Source organism: Oryza brachyantha, chromosome 2 (genome assembly GCF_000231095.2).
Source record: "Oryza brachyantha chromosome 2, ObraRS2, whole genome shotgun sequence".
NCBI lineage: Eukaryota > Viridiplantae > Streptophyta > Magnoliopsida > Poales > Poaceae > Oryza > Oryza brachyantha.
This window is the reverse complement of record NC_023164.2, coordinates 327,873-350,669: the sequence shown is the minus strand read 5'-3', so window position 1 is coordinate 350,669 and position 22,797 is coordinate 327,873. Positions and strand designations below refer to the sequence as shown.

At 42.3% G+C, this 22,797-nt stretch overlaps 3 protein-coding genes across 4 annotated transcripts; all 3 read left to right on the top strand.

Annotated features, from left to right (window-relative positions):
* Positions 1 to 1,317: 1,317 nt before the first annotated feature.
* On the top strand, positions 1,318 to 4,507 carry LOC102700686 (protein KINESIN LIGHT CHAIN-RELATED 1). The gene is made up of 3 exons (XM_006648153.3): positions 1,318 to 2,119; positions 2,374 to 3,282; positions 3,999 to 4,507. Exons 1-3 carry the CDS (start codon positions 1,476 to 1,478, stop codon positions 4,231 to 4,233), a joined length of 1,788 nt encoding a protein of 595 aa, XP_006648216.2. The 5' UTR covers positions 1,318 to 1,475; the 3' UTR covers positions 4,234 to 4,507.
* Positions 4,508 to 5,980: 1,473 nt separating this feature from the next.
* On the top strand, positions 5,981 to 14,051 carry LOC102700407 (lysine-specific demethylase JMJ25-like). Of its 2 annotated transcripts, XM_006648152.2 has the most exons (15): positions 5,981 to 6,093; positions 6,480 to 6,530; positions 6,616 to 6,762; positions 6,845 to 6,981; positions 7,125 to 7,224; positions 7,308 to 7,443; positions 7,524 to 7,587; positions 7,673 to 8,474; positions 9,015 to 9,344; positions 11,424 to 12,137; positions 12,219 to 12,291; positions 12,367 to 12,452; positions 12,595 to 12,714; positions 12,886 to 12,956; positions 13,634 to 14,051. In XM_006648152.2, the coding sequence occupies exons 1-15, from the start codon at positions 6,034 to 6,036 to the stop codon at positions 13,680 to 13,682; spliced, it is 2,940 nt and encodes a 979-aa protein (XP_006648215.1). In that variant the 5' UTR covers positions 5,981 to 6,033; the 3' UTR covers positions 13,683 to 14,051. The 2 variants fall into 2 exon arrangements, with proteins under 2 accessions (XP_006648215.1, XP_040377385.1); XM_040521451.1 differs by lacking the exon at positions 12,886 to 12,956.
* A 6,342-nt stretch (positions 14,052 to 20,393) lies between these two features.
* Positions 20,394 to 22,286, top strand: LOC121053553 (protein ROH1-like). Its single transcript, XM_040520981.1, has one exon. The coding sequence runs from the start codon at positions 20,488 to 20,490 to the stop codon at positions 21,733 to 21,735; it is 1,248 nt and encodes a 415-aa protein (XP_040376915.1). The 5' UTR covers positions 20,394 to 20,487; the 3' UTR covers positions 21,736 to 22,286.
* Positions 22,287 to 22,797: the final 511 nt, after the last annotated feature.

Below are 22,797 nucleotides of genomic sequence, written 5' to 3'. Positions count from 1 at the left end.
GACATACTGTTCGATGATCATCGAGCTAATTAGTCCATGACAGGGTGTGCAAGAAGATAGCCTTTCATGCCAGGGATGCATTACAGCTCTGTGATCCTCCCTTGATCCACTGCATCATCATTTTGTTGTGCGTCTCTTCTCATGGTGGTTGCAACTTGCAGCCAGGCACGCCATGCGTATGTACGTATGATGATGCATTTCCTTCTCCTCAATCCTTCTTCATCATGCTACTTTAATACAGTGATTAAATTCCTACTTAATCACAATGATTCTCGTACACTGTGTGTTAATTATAAAGCTTATACATCATACATTCATACGTATGTATGACTGTATGAGCGGTGGAGTGTCGTATAGTGCGTCAAACTGTCAATGGCGACCAAGCTAACTTCCAGAGTTTGAGTCATTAAGGAATCAAATATATCCCCATCTTATTTAAAAAATACATTATTACTATTATTTTGTTATGATAGGATTTATTACTATATCTATTATATCTATTTTAAGTATAACTTATATTTTTTTAAAACAGTTGTATAATATTTTTAAACAAGATAAATGGTCGAAAGTATGTCAATGTAGTATTTTTATAAGACCTATATTTTATATACAACTCCTAACTTTATCGGTACAGTTGCAGTTGTAATTTGTTTAGAACGAGATCGATCTGTAATCTAAATCCACGGTGGCCTCACTGTCATAATTTTTGCTTTTTGACGGATTAATCTAGACCAAGGATGATCTAACTGTCAATATATATATTTTTTCTTTTGTACATATTAACATAATAATTTCGTGCATTCAAGCTAAGCTTCACTGTCAAGGTTAATTAAGTGTGTCTATTGGGGTCGGGGAGAGGATTGCGGGGCTGCTCTCCCTCACACCAATTAATCGATTATGCCGCATCACCAGACACATCAATACAGATATGAAGCCCCAATCATTTTGTCATATTAATCACAAGCTAACTACGGATGGCCCACCTGTCATTCCCAGACAAGTCAACACAATCAACCCTAATCAAGTCCATTCCAGTTTACTACTGTAGCTGCTTAGCACAGTAGTACATGAAACCTGTGTATATGTATGTACACTACACGACGAGCCTTGGGAGGCACACATGGCGAGAAGAAGTACAACAAGAGAGAAAGAGACATAGAGTCAAATTAGCCTTAATTGGCTACCTCGATATTAATCCACCTGACCTTAATTAATTAATTAAGGTGATTAATTAGTAGTAACCGCTGCCTAATTACTCGAGCCGCTCTCCTCATTATGACGCCAGCCAAACCCCCGCGCCGCGAGCAGCTCTTCTCTTTCTCCTCCACCTCGACTCGTCTTCTCTTCCATTCCAAGCAAGCGAGGGCGAGGGCGAGGGCGAGGGCAGAGAGGAGCAGAGGCGAGCTGCACTGTCTCTCTCTCTCTGGGTGCGTGACTCCCCACCTCGCACCACCTAGCGACCCACCCAGCCAGCCATGCCGGGACTCGCGGCGACCGACAACTCGCCCCCGGTGGCGGCCCCGCCGCCGAGGCGGCTGTCGTCGCCGTTGCCCAGGAGCAGGGCGCCGCCGTCGCCGTCGCCGTCCACCTCGTCGCGGGCGAAGCCCAGGAAGGTGGCGGCGCAGCCGGAGACGGACGAGGCGGCGCTCGACAACCCGGATCTGGGGCCGTTCCTGCTCAAGCAGGCGCGCGACGCCATGGTCTCCGGCGAGGGCGGGGGCGCCGCGCGCGCGCTCGAGTTCGCCGAGAGGGCCGCCCGCGCGCTCGAGCGCCGCGGCGAGGGGGCCGAGCTCGAGCTCGCCATGAGCCTCCACGTCGCCGCCGCTATCCACTGCGGCCTCGGAAGGCACGCCGACGCCATCCCCGTACTCGAGCGCGCCGTCGCCGTCGTCACGACACCGCCGCCGCCTGAGGGTGAGAGCTCGGAGGAGCAGCCTGTGGAGGACCAGCAGAAGGCGGAGGAGTGGGCCCTCGCCGCCTTCTCCGGCTGGATGCAGCTCGGCGACACGCACGCCATGCTCGGCCGCATGGACGAGTCTATCGCCTGCTACGGCAAGGGCCTCGAGATCCAGATGGCCGCGCTGGGTGAGCGCGATCCCCGCGTCGCCGAGACGTGCAGGTCAAAAACCCTTCTTCGCCCGTTTCTCGATCTAGATCTCTTCTTCTCTCCTAAAGTTAAAAACGCCATTTTTCTTTTCAACTCTAATCTACCTCTTCAAAACCGAGATCTTTTCCCTTTCCCTACTAGTTTATAACTACCGCTGATCCCGCAAGAAATTTCATTTAGTCAAGAGCATTATTATGCAAAAAAAAGAGATGCTATATTTTTGTAAGAACACATGAGCAAACACATTTCTTTTGGACTATGGGCAGGTATTTGGCGGAAGCACATGTGCAAGCCCTGCAGTTCGATGAAGCAGAGAAGCTGTGCCGCAAAGCACTCGAGATCCACCGGGAGCACAGCGCTCCCGCCTCGCTCGAGGAGGCCTCCGACCGCCGCCTGATGGCGCTCATCCTTGATGCCAAGGGTGATTATGATGGTGCCTTGGAGCACCTTGTGCTTGCCTCGATGACCATGGTCGCCAATGGTCGTGATATCGAGGTTGCGACGATCGATGTCGCGATAGGCACCACTTACCTTGCCCTTGCTCGCTTCGATGAGGCTGTCTTCTCCTACCAGAAGGCATTGACCGTTCTTAAGTCTGCCCGTGGCGATGACCACCCTTCGGTTGCATCTGTCTTTGTCCGCCTTGCAGACCTTTACCACCGAACAGGGAGACTACGTGAGTCCAAATCCTACTGTGAGAATGCACTCCGCGTCTACGCAAAGCCTGCGCCTGGTGCTGCCCCTGACGAGGTTGCTGGAGGCCTAATGGAGATTGCTGCCATCTATGAGGCTCTTGGAGACCTTGATGAGGCACTGAAGCTTCTGCAAAGGGCACTAAAGTTGCTTGAGGATTCACCAGGACAGTGGAGCACTGTTGCTGGTATTGAGGCACAAATGGGTGTGCTGTATTACATGGTAGGGAGGTATGCCGATTCAAGGAACTCATTTGACAGCGCAGTTGCCAAATTGAGAGCTAGCGGGGAGAGGAAGTCAGCATTTTTTGGAGTTCTGTTGAATCAGATGGGGCTAGCTTGTGTGCAGCTATTCAAGATTGATGAGGCTGCACAGTTGTTTGAAGAGGCAAGGGCAGTTCTAGAACAGGAGTGTGGTGCCTCTCATCCAGATACTCTCGGTGTTTACAGTAATTTGGCTGCAATCTACGATGCTATGGGCAGGTATGTGTTCATACCAAACTTTTTTTTTTCAACCAACAGCTGATCTATATAGAATTAGGATCAAATCATATCTTGGTAGCAATCCCTTGATAACCACCAGTATAATTATGGTGATGTCTAGCCCTCATTATTTACAGCTGTAGAAACATTACCCATGAGTTTGTTTTGCTATCTGAAGGTAATCCATGAAATGTTGAATATGGGTTATTTTGTGTGTATTATTTGGATGGATGGGCATGGTGATCAGTTAGATTATCATCCTATGCAAGGTTGCTTAATTTTGATTGCATTAACAAAGAGATTGCAACCAGCGAATAAATGAAGGCATCATTTAGTTTAGTGTTCCATCATTTAGTTGGCCACATGTTGCTGCATGCCAATGCATAATTACAACTTTCCAATGATATATAAAGTCGCGACCTGATGTAAACTATTCATTGACATTCATTTAATTTACTGTGATTTGCTTCAACGCTAGTTGATTTCCAAACTTACATCCACGCTGATTTTTAATGTACTCATTGCTATATACCTGTGAGGCTGCACCTGTAAATTTAGGAATTTGCATACATTGTTTTCCCCTGTGATAGATTTTTGAACCTCGTTTAAAAAAAACACGATCAATTTGTTCTTGTTGGAGATCCAGTGTTTTTCCTTCCGTGCATTTCCATATTTTTGTTTCATACAAAAGTAATTGAATTTCCCTCTGCCTTCAGGGTTGAGGATGCCATCGAAATACTAGAACACGTACTGAAGGTGAGGGAAGAGAAGCTCGGCACAGCAAACCCTGATGTCGAGGATGAGAAGTTGAGGCTCGCGGAGCTTCTAAAAGAGGCAGGGCGGTCCCGGAACAGGAAGCAGAAATCGCTGGAGAATCTTTTCGTGACCAACTCACAGCGGGTTAAGAAAGACGCTGGGAGGAGGTGGTCCAACTTTGGCTTCAGGAGCTGAGAAACATCCTCACCCCGCCTAGTGCTGGATGGCCTTTGTAACATAAAGGGAAGAGAAGGAAAAAACATGTGTAAAGCTGTTGTAGACTAGGAAGATGATTGTGTTTGCCGTTTGAGATTCTAAATGTTCTTCTTGTGAATTACAAGCCACTATTATCTTGAGTATTTTTTTCCCCTCCCCACAGTGTTAACTGGTTCATCCTGTTGTATTTGGATAATGTATTGATTGTGCTGGTGGTGGTTGATGAGTTAATACTACTACCTGTTATGTGATTTGTTTGTGACTACGTTCATTTATTGAATTGATCCCTGGAGTTCATATACTGCCAGTGTGTCCCTTGTCTTGAGTACTAAGAAATGTTTTCTGGTGTGGTGTACCACATGAGTGATCACTGAAAAAATTCAGGCGTCATATTCTTGTGTATCTGGCTGCTGTACCAGCTCTCTGAGTGCGGTGATTTTGCTTGTGCTGTGCCTTTCATCAGCTGGTGGGGGTGGGTGGCCGAGATGATGACTGCCTGTGTGCCTGCCTGACCTTGCTCCATGGATATCCTGATACTGTGCTATCTGCCATTGCCGTTGCGTTGTTCAGCTGCACCGACGTTGTTGGGTGGCCGGCTTTAATCCAATGCTTCCTCCAATGATATGTCCAAGAGATACGTGCTGAGCATGAGCGATGTGAAGCAGATACATAATGCTAGAATATAGCAACTGGGAAACTGGTTGGTGCAACCGAGGTATCTTCAGACAGGTGTTTCGCAGCTCATTTGCAAATTGCAAATTTTGCAATGTTGTTGCAACTTCCAAACTGCAGCGTTGCATTGCACAACGACATTAATCAGGCTATGATCTGATCAAAGAAGGCCCAAAAGCCAGGTCGCGTAAAGCCCATTGCATTGCATGTTCGATCCAAAACTGTACTCCTCCTCCATGACAACGATCCGAATTTCCTTTAATTGCAGATTTTGCAGTGCACTCAATTAAAAGCTTGGTCTGTTAAACTTTATTTTTTAAAACTAAATTTAGAGTTTGTTTAAATGTTTTTTCAGTCTTTGCTTATAATAGTTAAGAATACACATATATAAAAGTTTTATCTACCACTTATCTTCTAATTATGAATACATGTTTTGCTTATGCTCAATATAAGCCTAAAGATGGGGCTAGAATTTTTTTACCATGTTTTTGAATACGGTACTCAATTTCTGATGTTTTTTATGTTGTTGTATATTAGAGCGATCCATCAACTGCAGTGTGTTATAGTAAATTTATAAAGTCTAATAAGTTTATGAGATTAAGGTAGTATTTTTTTAGGAGAATCTACGTGTATCATTTTTTATTTAAACTAATTATTTAAAAATATATCAATAATCAATATTTAAAATTTAACTAAATTTTGTCTTATTTTTGATTGAGGAGTGTATTATATCGAGTACTTAAAATTTTCAACTATGTCCCGCGGGATTCAAACTCACGCCACCGCCCGCGAAACCTAAAACCCCCCAAAACAAACCATCCCTACACAAAACCCTCGGCACACGTGCGCGCGCGGCCAGAAAGCAGTCTCCGACGAGTGGACCCGACCCCTCTCGCTGAAACCGGGGCCCAGAAGCAAACCATCTGGCCCACCGGAACCCCAAGACAGTCGCTGACCGGTGGGCCCTCACGCGAACATCGTGGGTTCCGTCCGTCCCCGTTATTTAGCCCTACTCCTGTCCCGTCCTGTCCTGTCCCGAATTCTATTCCCCACCTCGCCGCGCCGCCGTCTTCTTCGCCGCCGGCCAGCCTCGCGCAAGGTACAGGGATGCCGCCCAAGGGGAAGCGCGGGCGTGGGAGGCCGCGCAAGGTCCCCGCCGCCGCCAAGGTAACCCGAAGCTTCTTGCTCGACTAGGTCTCGGCCTTTCTCCTTCGTTCGCTCGTGGAGCAACGGCTTGCAGGAGGGAAGTAGTCATAACAACGGTTTAGTTCAAAGGGGGAGGCGCCGCGTCTTCTTCGCGCTGTTGTCGTCGAGGGGTATTGAGATGTTGAACCCTACTGGATTGTTGCTAGTACTATCTCCAAGCAGCGCCGGAAGCTTCGTGTTGCTTCTCCGGCCGCCTTCTCTACTTGCCGCTGCTAGCTTTGGCGTCGATGTGACCTGTAGTGTTTGCTCTACATTAGCATGTCGATGCACCAGAATTACTCTGTTTTTCTTCTTGCCTGCATGGGTATAATATGTATTTTTGTTTACGAAATTGGGTGCGGTTGCAGGAAAACGGCGACAAGACAGTAAAGGAGGAGGAAACACAGATTTCTACTGAGGTTAGTGTTTTCCTTTGATGTGGGGGACTGGATGCGAATCTTTACCATGTTTGCTCATGTGTGATGGATCTCCTTTTGGTTCCAGGAGAATGGCACAGGGCGAACTGAGGCCCCAAGAACAGTAAGAAAGCGCAAGAGGGTTCCTGCTGGTGACCCTTCTACTACTGACCCTCCACCCAGGCAGCTCAGGGGTAGGCGGAACGTTCCGGTGGTAGACTACAAGGAGAAAAAGGTGGAAGTTTCAATCTTTTATGCAGTATATTCCAAATAGTGTATTTGCTATCTGCATATATCAATTTCCCCTCAATTTGCAGAACATGAAAAAGACCGATGGAACTTCAACCATGTGCCATCAGTGCCAGAGGAATGACAGTGCAAGAGTTGTGAGGTGCCAGAATGGTACTGAAAATAACAGGAGGCACAGATACTGTGTCAAGTGCATCAAGCGCTGGTTTGTTCGCTTCTAAGATCATTCAATGTTGATCACCTTATTTGTCTCATCCTTCAGTTACTGTGTTAGTGCCCATATCTATTTACATCTATATCGTAGCTACTAATACATATGTTGCTTGTGTTTTGGCATGATCTAAGCAGGTACCCACATCTAACAGAGCTTGATTTTGAGAATTTCTGTCCGTTTTGTCGTAATAACTGCAATTGTAAGACTTGTCTGCGGGCAAACATAAAAATTAATGTATGTCTATTTATTTTACGTCCCATTTCTATTTTGTTTCCTGGCTTTGGTGTGTCTGATATTCTCTCATATTTATTTGTCAGGATGACAAAAAGGATGGGGGTGATCATAGTAAGAATAAGGAATACTCTCTGCGCATAGCACACTTTTTGCTACCTTGGTTGAAACGGCTCCATCAAGAGCAGATGCTAGAGAAATATGTTGAGGCCACAATTAGAAGTATTATAATAACTTAATACAGTTCCTTTCGAGTACTACCAAATTTCTTTTGTTGGCTCCTAATCTTAATTTTGCAACAGAGATCGATGTATGCGACTTGGAGGTTCCTCTAGCTCAGTTTAATCATGATGAGCGGATGTACTGGTTGGTATTGCTTTATTTGTAAAGCATGTGGAGTATATGTTCTGTCAAGTGCGAAATGTCTAATTTGTAGGTTTATTTGAAACAGTGATAACTGCAGGACTTCTATTGTTGACTTCCACAGAAGTTGCAAAAATGGTCACTATGATCTCTGCCTCAGCTGCTGCCAGGAGTTGCGTCAAGGTCTTACTCCTGGTAGCATTGTCACACGTGACACAGTTGGTGATGTACCTAAAATAGAAGGCAAGGAAGGTTTGCAGGAGGGAAGTAGTCATAATAACGCTTTAGTTCAAGGGGCTTCTGATCAACAGAATGGCATAGTGATAGGTAGTGTGGCTCCTCCAGAGGATTGCACTCCTAGTTTGAGGCAATGGAGGGCAAATAGCAATGGAAGCATACCATGCCCGCCTAAAGCATTAGGTGGTTGCGGAGACTCCAACGACTGTCTTCTTGAACTTAGGTGCTTACATGAGGAGAAGTCTATTCCTGATTTACTGGATAAAATCAATTCAGTAGTTCCTGAGTTACTGGATAAAGTCAATTCAGTAGTCAATAAGGGAACAGAGCAAGAGTTGGGAGGTTCTAGATGTTCCTGCTTCACTGAATCTGGTGATTACAATGAAACATCACGGAAATCAGCTTGCAGAGAGAACTCTGATGGTAACTACATATATTGTCCAACTGCTAGGGAAGTTCAAAGTGGAGCTTTAGATCATTTTCAGCAGCACTGGTTGAAGGGTCAGCCTGTCATTGTTCGTGACGTTCTTGAGCTAACTTCTGGACTGAGCTGGGAGCCAATGGTTATGTGGCGGGCCTTACGAGAAAAGAGAGACAAGAAAGAGCAAGAGCGGCTCTCTGTTATAGCTCTTGATTGTCTGACATGGTTTCAGGTAAGTAACATTGTGTAAATACTTAATAGCATTGCAATAAGCTTCCTCTTGTAAAGCCAGTGATAGGGATTGCTAGTCACATAATCTACATGAGTACAGTTATTAAATGTGTGTAGCAACGATTATTGTGATCGCTTGAGGTGTGTAGATGCGCCACCGGAAAACGGAAAACCCAATAGCTTGAGAATACACATGCACACACTCAGATAGCAAAAGAGAAAAAAATATATTATGTGCCTGTTAGAATTTATGAATACTATATATCAATATATAAGTTCATGTGCCACCTGGATGTGTTGGTAGTGACAGTTTAAAATCTGGGGTTCAGCAGCGTGATCTGTGGTTAACTTCTTTTTGATACTTTCATATGATTTCGAACTTACAGTTGATATATTTTTAAAAGAAATTAACAGACAGTTGCAATGTGGTAGACAAGTCATATAGCACCTTATAAATACCAGAAGGTAGTACCACTGAAACTTCTTTATATTACAAACTGGTAATTCCTAATACCATTGCTTTCATTTAACTGCAATGCAGGTCGATATAAATATTCACATGTTCTTTGAGGGGTATTCCCGTGGAGCTGTTGGCTCGGAGGATTTGCCTGTGCTACTTAAGCTTAAAGATTGGCCACAACATAGTTCCTTTGAGGAGCGCCTGCCACGACATGGTGCTGAGTTCATGTCTGCACTACCATTTCGTGAGTACACAGATCCAAAATCTGGTCCACTTAATCTGGCAGTGAAGCTTCCAGAAGAAGTTAAAAAGCCAGATCTTGGTCCAAAGACATACATTGCTTATGGTGTCCCCCAAGAGTTGGGAATAGGTGATTCTGTTACGAAGATTCATTGCGACATGTCTGATGCGGTAAATAAGTGAACTTGTGATTTCTGGCATTTGTACATGTGGATTTATGGGTCGCAATCTTGTTCCTTTTAATTCATATTGATTGTACCTATTGTTATCCTTGGATGTTATGGCTATAAAATATCAGAGGCATAAACATGGAAAAGAAGGATATACATTCCTGCAGTAGTCTAGGAGGATATGCATTCCTAGTGTTTATCTATCAAAAATAGTATTTATTTCCTAGTTTAGCTTTAGTTCAGGTCAAGTTTATATGCTGTACTACCATATTTCTCTTATTCCTAGTTTAAGAGTTATCCCTGCTATATAAAGGGAGCAACTTTGTACTAGCCATATTATGCTAGCTAACCAGGCCTCTAGTTGAGCAGGACAGCACTGCTTGACCTGAGAGTACTGGTTCTTACCTGCCTGTGCTTTTTATTCCTGATCTCCTCTCTACCATATTATCTGGTATCAGAGGCATCTCCACCTCCAGCAGCCCTAGTCCTCCCACCACCCTATCCCTGCCTTCCACCATGTCTGACTCCGAACCCCTGGTAGAGCTCTTCAAACAGCTGGGTGAAGAACTGGGCAAGAAGATATATCATATATCGTCATTTCTAGTCAGGATGGCTGGAAAAGTGGTGCAAGGGCTGTAGCACAATACTGTGGCCCTCAATCATGTCAACCGGAACTAGCCGCAGCACCAGATGTCTTGGCTTCAGCGCTAGGGCAGGATGAAGATGTGTATGGTATGCCATTCTACCACAAATTGACCTCCCAATGTTTGATGGCAAAGACTCGCTCTCATGGTTTAATTGTTGTGAGCAAAATTTCAAGGGCAGTGATCTCTTGACGTGGGGAAGATGTTTGCCTTGCTTATTGTGGGAAGAAAAATTTAACACTTTGTCAAGTTGTCAACATGTGCTATGTGTTAGAGTATATGGTAGTTAAGAGGATTAATATGATATGATTGATTTGATTAGAATCCTTCCTTATATATAGTACCTTCCTTATATCTACTTCTTGTGCTCCTATATATATCTACTTCTTATGCTCCTATATGTACCGGTCCTTCGAGATTTAATATAACAATCCCATATATGCAGTACATCTCACTCCCTCTACCCTCCAACACTATGGCCCTCTAATGTGCAGCAGTGCCTTGGGCTATCTCCACTACAACATACTAAGACAGTGGTAGAGTGCACCCCCCAAAAAATCTTGGCTCTCTTGTACTAGCTTTCACCATCACTTTGGAAAGAGCAGCAAGTCAACTTATTCACTGCCAGCCTTGGTTAATCCTTGCATACTGATGTGGAGTTGCAGAATCCTATTGACCTTTTTCAGCACCCTGTGAGCCTAATCGGTGCCTTTGAACAGTGGCTGGAAGACAACATGAGCATCAAATACATAGTAGCTATTTCCTAATTTGACTTTGGGTTGAGTTCATGTCAAGTTTGCAAGTTATACTGCAATATTTAGCCCTTTCCTAGTTTAAGAGTGAGCCCTATATAAAGGGACAATTTTCGTACTAGTATTAATAAAACTATAGAGTTTAAAGGGCTTTGCCAACCCTAGCAGGACAAACCTGCTCAAGCTGAGGGTGCTGGGTTCTTACCTGCCTGTTTTTGCTTATTTCAGATATGCTTCTGTTTGCATGTTGTAACATGGCTATTTAGACTTTTGATCGTTCAATTCTCTCAAGAATTGATTACCAATGCAAATGTCTGGTCAGGTTGTTAAACACAACATAAATTTATAGATCATCTACTATAATTTTATGTGATATTTGTTTGTGTTCTCGTGTTACTTCCTGCTGAAAGCTGCACCCCTTAGTTTAATGCTTGCTACAGTGGCTGACAATACTTGATAGTTCGTTGACCTTGTTATCAATGATATAGGAAAAATCAATGGAGCATTAATTTTAATTATGTAAATGTATTTGATGCATAACCGTACCTAGCTGTATCATTGTGCTTTCTGTATTGTTGTGTTATTTTCCTGATTTCAGGTCTTTTCCATTTGTTATCCACCTGTTTACTTCATTCAGTTTTTGTTAGTAAAGTAATACTAACCTTTTTCCTATTGTGTAAACAGGTTAATATTCTCATGCATACTGATGAGTTAAAACTCAGAGCTGAAAGAATAACAGCAATAGAGAAAAAGAAAGAGAGCTTACGTAACGAAGATAGAAAGAATCTTCATGTTCTGCGAACAGATCGTGACAATGATATGTCAATCGCTCTCAGTGCATCAACTGAAGTGCCACAACCTCAAGGACTTCAAAATGGCTCAAGCATTAAGCAGCCAGCACCAGATGTTGCTGTAATGGACCAGGGTGGTGTTCATACATATATTGTAGCTGATGATGCTGAGGGGAACTCAAGTCCGTCTAATGGGAAATCACCCATTCAAAGTGATGCGCATAATATGTATATTACTTCTTCCAATGGGAAAGCGAGCCATTCTTTCTGCACAGTTGATGGTATAGAGAAGGTGGACAATGACTTTGAGAGGGAATCTTCTAATGGTGTAGGGCCATCTGAATCTGCTGATTGCCAAAGACGGAGTAGGCGGTGTGATACTAGCTCTTCCAGTGCAACAGGGGAAATAGACAAAACCAGCATGGAGACTAACAAATTTTCCATATCTATTGAGCCCAAAGATGGTCACCCATTTGTTGAGGGAAGCCAGACAGAGGGCGGTGCCCTGTGGGATATCTTCCGACGTGAAGATGTCAGCAAATTGCATGATTATCTGATGAAGCATGCAGAAGAGTTTAGACATTATAACTATGAAACAGTCAAACAGGTGATTTAGTTATACTACCATTTGCCCATGGAATGCCATCTGGCATGTTTCTCATCTCACACTACTGCCCTATGTTGTCAGGTTTCTCATCCTATACATGATCAATGCTTTTATCTAACAAATGAGCACAAGAGAAAGCTCAAGAAAGAATATGGTCAGTTAAACATACTAATGTCTTTTGAAACTTGGATATCCACATACTGATATTTACTGTTCACTGCATATGCAGGAGTTGAGCCTTGGACATTTGAACAGAAACTTGGCGAGGCTGTGTTTATCCCAGCAGGATGTCCCCACCAGGTCAGGAATTTGAAGGTATGCTATGACAGACATGGAAACAGTGTGCAATTGTGCATTACCGTTGCTGTTAGTGCCATGTGTTGAATTAAAATGGATTAATCTTACCTGTGGTATTAATTACTCTTTACCAACCTGTTCCTTTTCTTTTATTGGGCAGTCGTGTATAAAGGTTGCTCTTGACTTTGTTTCTCCGGAAAATCTGGAAGAGTGCATCAGGTTAACAGAAGAATTTCGCTTGCTTCCAAAGGGTCATAGGGTGAATGAAGACAAACTAGAGGTTAGCTTTTTATTCATAGTTCCATACTCTTCTGTACATATATTTGGATAATGTTCCAACTGTGATACCTCTAGCACTGTCTATAGTTTATCTCCTGACATTCTTATCTAATTGAATTTTCCAAGCTTCATTTGTTAATTTCATGTGAACCCTGTGAATCTGCATCACCAGGTTAAGAAGATAGCTTTTTATGCAATTAAAAATGCTATTGAGGATATCACCGGAAACAATTGCAATGAAAGGTTAGCAGGAGTAACTATATGTGTTGTATCAATTTCTTATTACAAAATCTATTTCTATCCCCCCCTAACCCACCCCAACAAACATACCAAAAAAAAAAAAGTTTCTATTGTATGGTACTAGTTCTGTTTGATTACGCTGAGTCAAGTATCAAACTTATTCAATCATCTCTTAGTTTACTCGAAGTTTGTGTGCTGCTTAAGGTTCAATTGTTCTGCCTTCATACTGCGATGCTTCCATGATTCTTGTTGTAAGGCTGCTTTATCGGAATACAGTTTGTACTGCATTCTGTGTACTGCTGTTCCACGTATTAAAACTGTTTCAAGGGAAATTCAATGCAATGTCCCATTACTCTGCAGGCGCAGCTGTTTGCCCACAAAATATATTTGCTACAATAAGATACCTGCTATATTCCGTAATTGTTGTGTGTTCTGAAAAAAACTTCTGTACCGTCAGGTGCTGTTGAAAAAAAGGGTTATCTTGGATATTAGACAGGTCTGCTCTCCAAAATTCACCATTTTTTCAGTAAACGAAACACAGTTTCCTGATTCCAAATATCCTCTTCCATGATTAATCAGGCTAGACTTGATAGTTTGTTCAAACTTTTAGTTGGGTAGAATAATGTATTTATCTAGATGCGACTGCATATTGCAATCACAGTAATTTTGCTTTTTACCAGGACAAAGGGTGAAGGGAAAGAGGAGACATCTGCCCCCGGTGATAGTTAAGGAGGAGAAGCTCCAAAAGTAACCTGCGCAAGGCCCCAAGTGCTGGAAATTTGCTGGCCACGCATGATCTCTGCGGCGGCATTTTGTTGTTTAGAAACAATGGTTCTTCTCGTGATAGGTGACAGCTAGTGATTTTTAGAGTATGTGAAGATTGGAGATAGTTAATTATTGAGCTCTGTACCATCATCATACATGAAGACGACGGCTTCAAACTACAGGACGGTCGACTATGTACTTCATCCCTTGGTTGTATGGGATGCATCCTTGATTTGCTTGCTTGCAACCAGAGAGTAACAATCAGCACTTGTGCTAGTTTATAACTTTGTATTATTTTGTGTACAATCAGCAGCATTTCATGGCTGTTAAAAAGGCTCAGCATTTCATGGATGTTGAAGTATGTCTTAATTTGTTGTACTACATGCATGATGAGGAATCAAATATCTCATCATCAGTGATGTGGTAATAGCAAGAAGTGTGTTGTTAGCTGGTATTGTATTCCATCGTTATCAGTGGAGTAAATTCATCGGAGACGACTGACTAAATTGCATTTGGACAGCCGTCTGGTTGGCTGCATTTCTTCTACTATAGCTCAGGCGACGGCCGTGATGGCTACGTTCATCTCCAGAATGCAACATGCATTAACCATGCCGTACCAGTACATATATATGGTGATGTCAAAAGGGTTTGGTTCTCGGTAAAAGACGTGTTTACTGCTGCATCCATCTTTGACAAAGATTGCAAGAAGCAGAACCAGCCAGTTATGACAAGCAAATTCTACATTACTAATTCAAATTTTTGGAAGTGATCAATGGTATTATTAATTCCATATTCACAATTAAAATAGATATTACGCCAAAACAATAATGTGTCATTGGTTTGCTTGGTTAATTACTACCCAACGAGTATCAGTCACTGTTCTAGATTGTAACTTTGCATTATCTTATGTGTCAATTAGTTATTATGAGAAAATTGGTCTTAATTTCTTCTACATTATTAAGACTCATCAAAATTTGATCGTTAGCATAGCAGAGAGAGAATTGATAATCTAGCACACCAAAAATGTGTAGTACTAGTACATGTATCTAATATGAGATGCGGTGTGCTCCAGCTAGTTTTTAACTCGGTTAAACATTCATTTCCCAATAGCAAGATGTGTACATTTGATATTGCAAGACTTTTTAGTTATGAGTTTTTAGTCAAAACTTAAAAATCTTACAAGATGAAACAAGTAGTACTCTATCAATCGTTGTGTACGTCGTTCTCAATCGTTCCGCACATCATTATCAGTGCTGTAATTGATATAAACGGCCGAAGCGCGTGTTGATATTAGCTAACTATTAGCTCTAAAATTACTCACCTCCATTCTATAATAATTGTTGTTTTGAACCATGACATATAGTTTATAGAAATAGCTTAGAGCACCGTTGTTATGATATATATAAAATATCAATAAACATATGATTGTATCTTTAAAATTTTTATATATAAGGTATACATAGTAATATTTCAAAAGTTATTTATAGTCAAAATTTTTAAAAATGATCTTTATCCTTATGCAGAATAGCAAATATTATAGAATCAAATAGAGTAATACATCATACATTATAACCAATGTAATAGACAACTCTCAGACATGTGACCCATTGTAGTCCATGCAATGGTAGCTATACATATATAATATAACATAAAAGTATGATACATCTTTCACAACTAAGTTATGTGATGGCCAGTTAAAAATTTATAACCCGTTTTTCTTCAATTTGTGTCATCTTTTCACAATTAGTTCTTATATGTTGTTTTTATCATTTTGGTTTACTCGCTCTAATAGGTAGATATATACTATCTCTGTCCCGAAATAAATAAGGTTATTTTTTAGTTTTTAGATATAATGTTTTGACTCTTCGTCTTATTTAAATTTTTTTATGATTAATATTTTTATTGTTACTAGATGATAAAATATGAATAGTACGTTATGCGTGAATAATTTTTTTAAAGTTTTTATATAATTTTTTAAAATAAAACAAATGATCAAAGCATCGAGCACAAAAAAATTAAAAAATAATATGAGAGAAAGGCAGCAGCTTGCATCCGAGCAGCTGTCTGGTTGACTGCATCTATGCGTTTATCCTCGAGATCATCTTTGCTCTGCTTGACCTAGCTTGCTACCGGGTCGATCGGAGGGACGGCCGTGATGGCGACACACCACAATAATGCGCCAGATAAGTCAATCCTGGCCGTCCACGCAGGCATCATGAAACCATGGAGATGGTGATGTACTCTGAAATGTACTGCCCCGTCGAGTGCCATAATTTTCATCGTTTTGGACAAACATATGATCAAAACTTTAAAACTTTAATTAGTAATAACTTTAAAATATCTAGTCAAAAGCACTAAGATAACATATATATAGCTGAACAATTAAGATGACTTTAATAAAAGTAACATTTATTTATTTATCTATTTTAATAAAAATTATGGTCAAATATAGATTTAAAGCATTATATCGTTGTCTAAAACAATAAGAATTATGAAATATAAGCGGTAGGGATGGCTAGAAAAAACGAACCGAACTAACCGGAATCGAAACCAAGTTTTTTCGGTCACTAGTTCGGGCATCAATTTGGACTAACTGAAATCTTTTTGATTATAGTTATTGGTTAACTGAAATAACCAAACTAATATAAACAACAATATATCAAAGCCTAGTAGACTATAAAGTCCATTAAATAATGCAACTATAATGCTATATTTAGAGATATATTTATGATTTGGTGTCATTCTCGGTTATTAAACTATCAAAAAAAGACATGAAAGAGAAGATATTGTCATCATTTTTCAATTCCTACAATTTTGTGTTACAATCTTAATCTGTTAAATTTTGATTATGACTGAAACCGAATAGCTCGATCCTATTTTTTTTCTCAAACCAATTTCGGTCCTAATTTTCTAATAATCGAATTTCCCTTGTAACCAAAACAATCGAATTAACCGAACACCGGACACTCTAGATCGATGGAGTACATGGCTTTTGGTTCTTGGTAAAAGGCGTGTGTTCTGCAGTTAGCTAGCTTCTTGTCATTGACAAAGATTTACTTACTGTAATTACAATCTGCAGGGGAGCTGCATTTACTGAACACGATCGACATTAATACCACAACTACCTAGCTACGGAACTGTCAGCAAGAGATGTTAATTATGGCATGCATAGAAGCTTACGTGAGAGTGCTAGCTTGTGTTAATTCTTCGATAGATCGTCTTGTCGAAACACACAGAAAATATCATGAATCTTTCTCATGGGAGGGAGGATCGATCATGTGTTTCGAAGCATCACTATCAAACTAGCTAGCAATCTAGCATGCAGCAGCAGCCGGCCGGCTCATCAGCTAACAGTGCAGTCAGCAACTGCATCGATCGTATCATGGATGGATGAATGAATGAATTTGTTGGAATACGTCCGTACGGTACATTTATGTCCCGGCCCCTTAGTTAATTTGATGAACAAACCAACACGTGATCCAGTAAAATTCGTAACACGAGAAAGCTAGCCACTCACATGCATGGATATTTATTTGTACTAACACATTAATGGGCCGTCAGTGAAAAAACAAACGATATATTTACAAATAAAAAATAATTTATGAATAAAATTTTTATATACGTATTCTTATCGATCTAAAAACCAAAACCACGACTGAAAAATAAACTTTGATAAAAAAATCCTAAATTAAACTCTAAATTTAAGATTAAAAATTTAAATTTTAGCTTATAAATATAAGCAAAATCGAAAAAACGGGAGTGGTTAATTGGCTGACATGGTTGCAACTGCCTATGCCTGCAGACCTCAAGAAAACTATATACTCCCTTATTTTTTTAATTTAACATGGTTGATCTTTACCTCTACGTTCAACCATTTATCAAATATATAAAATTATAAGTTATTTATTTTTATATAAACATATACAATTTAAATTATGGTTAGAATTATTTTAGTAATAAATTAAATCATAATAAATTATTAATAGTTATATAATTTTTAAGAAAACAAATAATAAAACTCAAACTCAAAATTAAACGATATTAAATAAAAAGACGGAGACAGTATACGTCAATAACTTGGTTGCTAATGCATGTGCATGTTGTTAATTATACTCGTGTAACTCATGCATCTTTTTCTTTGCTTATACTTATAAGCCAAGATTTTAATTTTTAAATTTAAAATTATGGTTAATTTTAGGGTTTTCTTCGTCATAACTTTTAGATCGCTAATAATAACATGTACAAACGTTTTATTTATAAATTATTTTTCTTCTGCACATACGTTGTTAGCAATCACCCCGTTCAATTGAAACTGGGAACGACACGTTGTTAGCTACCTGCGGCCGATTGTTCGATCGAGTCCAATTAAGATATATATTATGTCAATTAACATATGTACATATATATGCTCATTAGGGAACTGCAACTGCAAGCTAGCTACACCAGATTGGGTATGCGTTATCTAGTTTAGTTTGCATATGTATCGTGAAAAATCACATCTAATTAAGCTGAAGAAGAGGTTAAGTTGGAGAGGCCAGTGGTTGATGGACCGGGTGAGGTGGCGCGTGGACTTGGTCACGCGACTCTCCTCTCGTCTGACGTGGTCCAACCTAGCAGCTCCACCTCCACCTCCAGTTTAAGTTCTTTTTCCCCCTCGTATATTCTGTTAATTACTCCATCCATATTTTTTTTATATTACACTGTTAATCGTTACGTCCACGCGTTTAATCATTCGTCTTATTCAAAATTTATTTATAAATATAAAACATATAATACATACTTAAATAATAAATATATTATAATAAAATAATTAATAATTATATAATTTTTTAAATAAGACGAATGCTCGAACGTGTACATGATCAACCACGTCATATATAAAAATATACACAGACGTCCGGACTTACCGTAGTCCATTTCTGGTTATTAAATAGTTTGATTTTTTTCTGTATTTATATATATAGTACTAACGAATATAAGCGGAAGCATAAATTTAGAGATAAGTATATCGAAACCAAAAATTATTTCAACCTGGAACGAGGGAGTATTGTTCAGCGGCGCATATAATCCTGGGATGACACGTGGATAGGGCTGAAGATCGAGGGTGGAGATCGATAGATGTCCTTCCATTGCTGAAATGGACCTGGTCAAACTATTAGCCTCAGAGAAGAGATCAAAAGAGAGATAATATATATGATTGGTGCTTACGTGTTGTTTCTTAATACGTGGCAAGACACACTGTCTTACTGGGTCTTAAGCTGTTCCAAGACAAGATAAATTAAAGATGATCCCATGCATGTCAAAGACCTGTGCTTTGTTGGTGTGTGTGTGTAAATATATACTCCTATGCAAACTTTTACCTATTAAGCTTCGATCTCCATGTCACATGCTAGCTTGCATGCGTCCTTTTCTACCACCCTATCTATTAATTAGTGGAGTATTGTCTTTAATTAACTCCATCTGGACTTTTTTCATTCCCTGCCGGCCATCAACGCTTCAAGGCAGTAACAACATAGGGTGTACAATCAATTGTCCTAACCTGGCAGCTACGGCTAAACAAGAAAATAACAAATCATACTACTACCAGGGTTTTATTAATTTCGAATAGAGTTCGACAAATTCCACGTCAAAGTTCAAAGTTGACATATTTTGAACAAAATCATTCGATATGCACGTATCGAGCCGGCTCGGGATGTCTGAAATTCACATAATTTGTTAAATTTGAAGACGACAAGCATTCCTCTTCGTGTATTAAAATTTAAATTTTTAGGGCCCCTTCAATCACATGAATGAAAAAATAAAGGAATAGAAAAAACATAAAATCTAATATGAATACAAGTGTAAAATAGAGGATTGTAAGACACATGAAAAACATAGAAATGACTATTGATTGGACCATAGGAAAAACACAGGAATTTGACAGGGGCTTAGAGTTATGGGAAGAAAAAACATGAGATACTACCTCATATTTATTTTCCTCCAAAATCTCCATAGGATTGCTCAATCTATAAGAATTTCAAAGAAAATGGTAGGATGCCATCCTTTGATTCAAAGGCTCTCTCATAGGAATTTTTCTATAAGATTAAAATTCTCTAAACTTTCTATGTTTTTCTATAAATCGAAGAGGGCCTTAATTTTAGAGTTTTTAACTTAAGTTTATTTTTATCCTTAACTTTTATATTGCTAAAACTATGTATATAAAATTTTTATGCATAAATTATTTTTATTTTCAAATATGTCAAAAACAATATCACCCAAGATAATAACACCTATAACCTCAAGCTAGCAACAGCTAGGGAAAATATAGCAGAGATAATGGGTGAAAAAAACTAAAACACGCAAGAAAATTGAAAATACTCCACTACTACAATAATCCTACTAGTTAAGAAAAAAAAATAGAGAGAGGAAAAATGAATACAGTATATACTACTAGTAGCAGAGTACACGGTGCTGTACACCGGGTCCACACAGTTAGTGGCAGCCAACCAAGTCAGCTCAAAGAACCAGTCTACCTTTCTCCGCGCACCACCGGACCTCCCTTTCCACGCCACTGACTCGCGGGACCCACACCGCGTGTCCCCACCGGACAGTGGGACACCACTTTTGGCGCGAGACGTGGTCGGACCGGGCGCGCGTGCGTATATGAGGTCGCGCCACCACCGCCCGCTTCCCCCACCATTCCCTCTCCTCCACTCTTCGACGAGCTACCAGGCCCAGGCCCAGACCCAAGCCCAAGCCCAAGCCCGAAGCTGAAGCCTCCCCGGCGACGATGGCCGCCGCCGAGCCGCCGCCGCCCACCGGGATGGGATTCCTCGGCCTGCTCAGCTTCCGCCGCAGCGCCACCGCCGTCGCCTCCTTCGACCCCGCGCAGGACGACGAGCTGCAGGTGCTCGACGCCCTCCAGGCCCACGTCGCCGACCGCCTCGCCGCGCTCTCCTCCTCCGTCTCCGGCAGTCAGGCCCCGCTCCTGTCTCTTGCCTTCCTCTCCAAGCTGCTCGACGCGGTGCTCTCCTCTGACGAGGCCTTCCGCGAGGTGCTCGGGATCGGCCCCGTCGCCGCCGCGCTCTCCAGGCCGCCGGCCGACCGCCTCGCTGTCGATCTCCTCGACCGCGCCGTCAAGACCCTTGATATACTCAACGCGGTCTCCCTCACGCTCGCGTCGCTCCGGGGCTCGCACCGCGCGGCGCTTACCGCGGCGTCTTGCCTCCTCGCCCCGCCTCTGCACCGCGCCCACTTCGGCCGCGCGCGCCGGGCCATCTCCAGGCTGTTCCCGGACGCCGCCAAGCTCGCCGCCGCGCCTTCCCCGACATGCCGCACCGGCGCGGGACGCGCGCTGTCCTTCAGCGTGTCCAGGAACTGGTCCTCCAGTCGCCACGTGAACGCCATGGCGGCGCACCTCGCGCCGCCGCCGCAGTCGCCCTCGGCCGCTTCCGCCGGCGCCGGGTGCGGGCTTGGGCTGGCCCTCTACACCATGAGCTCGGTTCTCGTCTTCTGCATGTGGGCGCTGGTTGCGGCGGTGCCGTGCCAGGACCGGGCGTCCGCGGCTTCCAATCCCCCGGTGGCGCCGCCGAAGCAGGTGCAGTGGGCGGCGCCGATGTCTGCTCTCCAGGAGCGGATCGCCGACGAGTGGAGGAAAAAGGACAAGAAAGGGTCTTCGTCCGGGTTAGCGGCGATGACGGGGCTCCTCGCCGAGATGCAAGCCGTGGAGCGCGCCGCGCGGGAGCTGAGCAGTCTCCTCGAGGAAGTCGCCGAGGAGGAGGAGGAGGAGGAGCTGGTGATGGGCGTGAGAGAGCAGCGCGCGGACGACGTGGTCGAGCGCGCCCAGGCTCTCGCCGCCGCGTGCCATGCTCTGGAGGAAGGCCTCGCGCCGCTGGAGCGGCAGGTGCGCGCCGTGTTCCACCGCGTCGTCGCCAGCCGCGGCGAGGTGATGCGCATCATGGAGCACAGCGCGCGCAGCAGCAGCGCGGCGGCGGCGGCATCCGGATCCAGCGCGTCGCCGCACCACCATTCCTTCTGAAGTTCCGGCGTGCCGTCCGGTGGAGGGAAACCCAGGATGGTCGTCGGTAGTTGATTTGATTTAATTAGGAGGATGCTTAAAAAAAACTTTTTTCTCTTTTTCCCGTACTCTACCATTCTTTGATTTTTATCTGTTGCTGCCACCGCCGTCTTTGTGATTTTGTAGATTTGCCTGTAAAAACTAACTTTTTGTTGGGTTAGTGTTTATTGCTGTTCAATCTTTATGCTGAAGAGCAAGAAAAAAATTGTTGAAACTGGTGAAATGAAAGTGTCAAGGAATGCAGAAATTGTAAATCTCAAATGAGGATTTTCCTTCTTGCTCTTGATTCTGAATTTCATCATCATATATTCATGTCATTTGAAGCCTGATACATTGATATCGTGCTGCACTTGCTTTGATCTCTGCAGGACCGCAACTGTAATCCAGACAAGCTGTTTCAGTCTCTCTGATGATCAGCTTGCATCTGACGAACCATTCAGACCAACCGTGTGCTGATTTTGATCATTAGAATATATTCATATCCTATGAAGCCTGATATAAATATCTGTATATTTTTTTTTCTGCACTTTGTTCCTGAAAGATCAACGTGCTTTGCTCTCTGCAAAACTGCAACTGCAAATACAAAGAGTTGTTTCAGTCTCTCAGATGAACAGCTTGCGATTGACCAATCATTCAACCAACCGTGTGCTGATGATGACTGAATAAAATCCAACAGCTCATGGCAGAACAGGTTGTCAAAGAAAACTTAGCAGAAGTGGATAAAGGGGGTTTGATACTACTAGCATGCTTTGTTGCTTGATGCAATCAAAGGGTTGACTCAAATCGGGAACTCAGACAGCCAGGGGATGGTGCTGACCAAGATTTCAATGCCCAGAGATGTGCAGGCCATCAAGGGGGCAGCACCGCAGCAGCAACAGCTGAGCTGGGGATTAGCTGTGAGACCTTGGCACTTTGTCAATTGACAATTGTCACCGCTCCACAACCCAAACTGTATCAGCTGTACTCCTACTTCAACTAAATTGTCCTGACGCCGTGGATGGCAATACTAGTATTTTATGACTA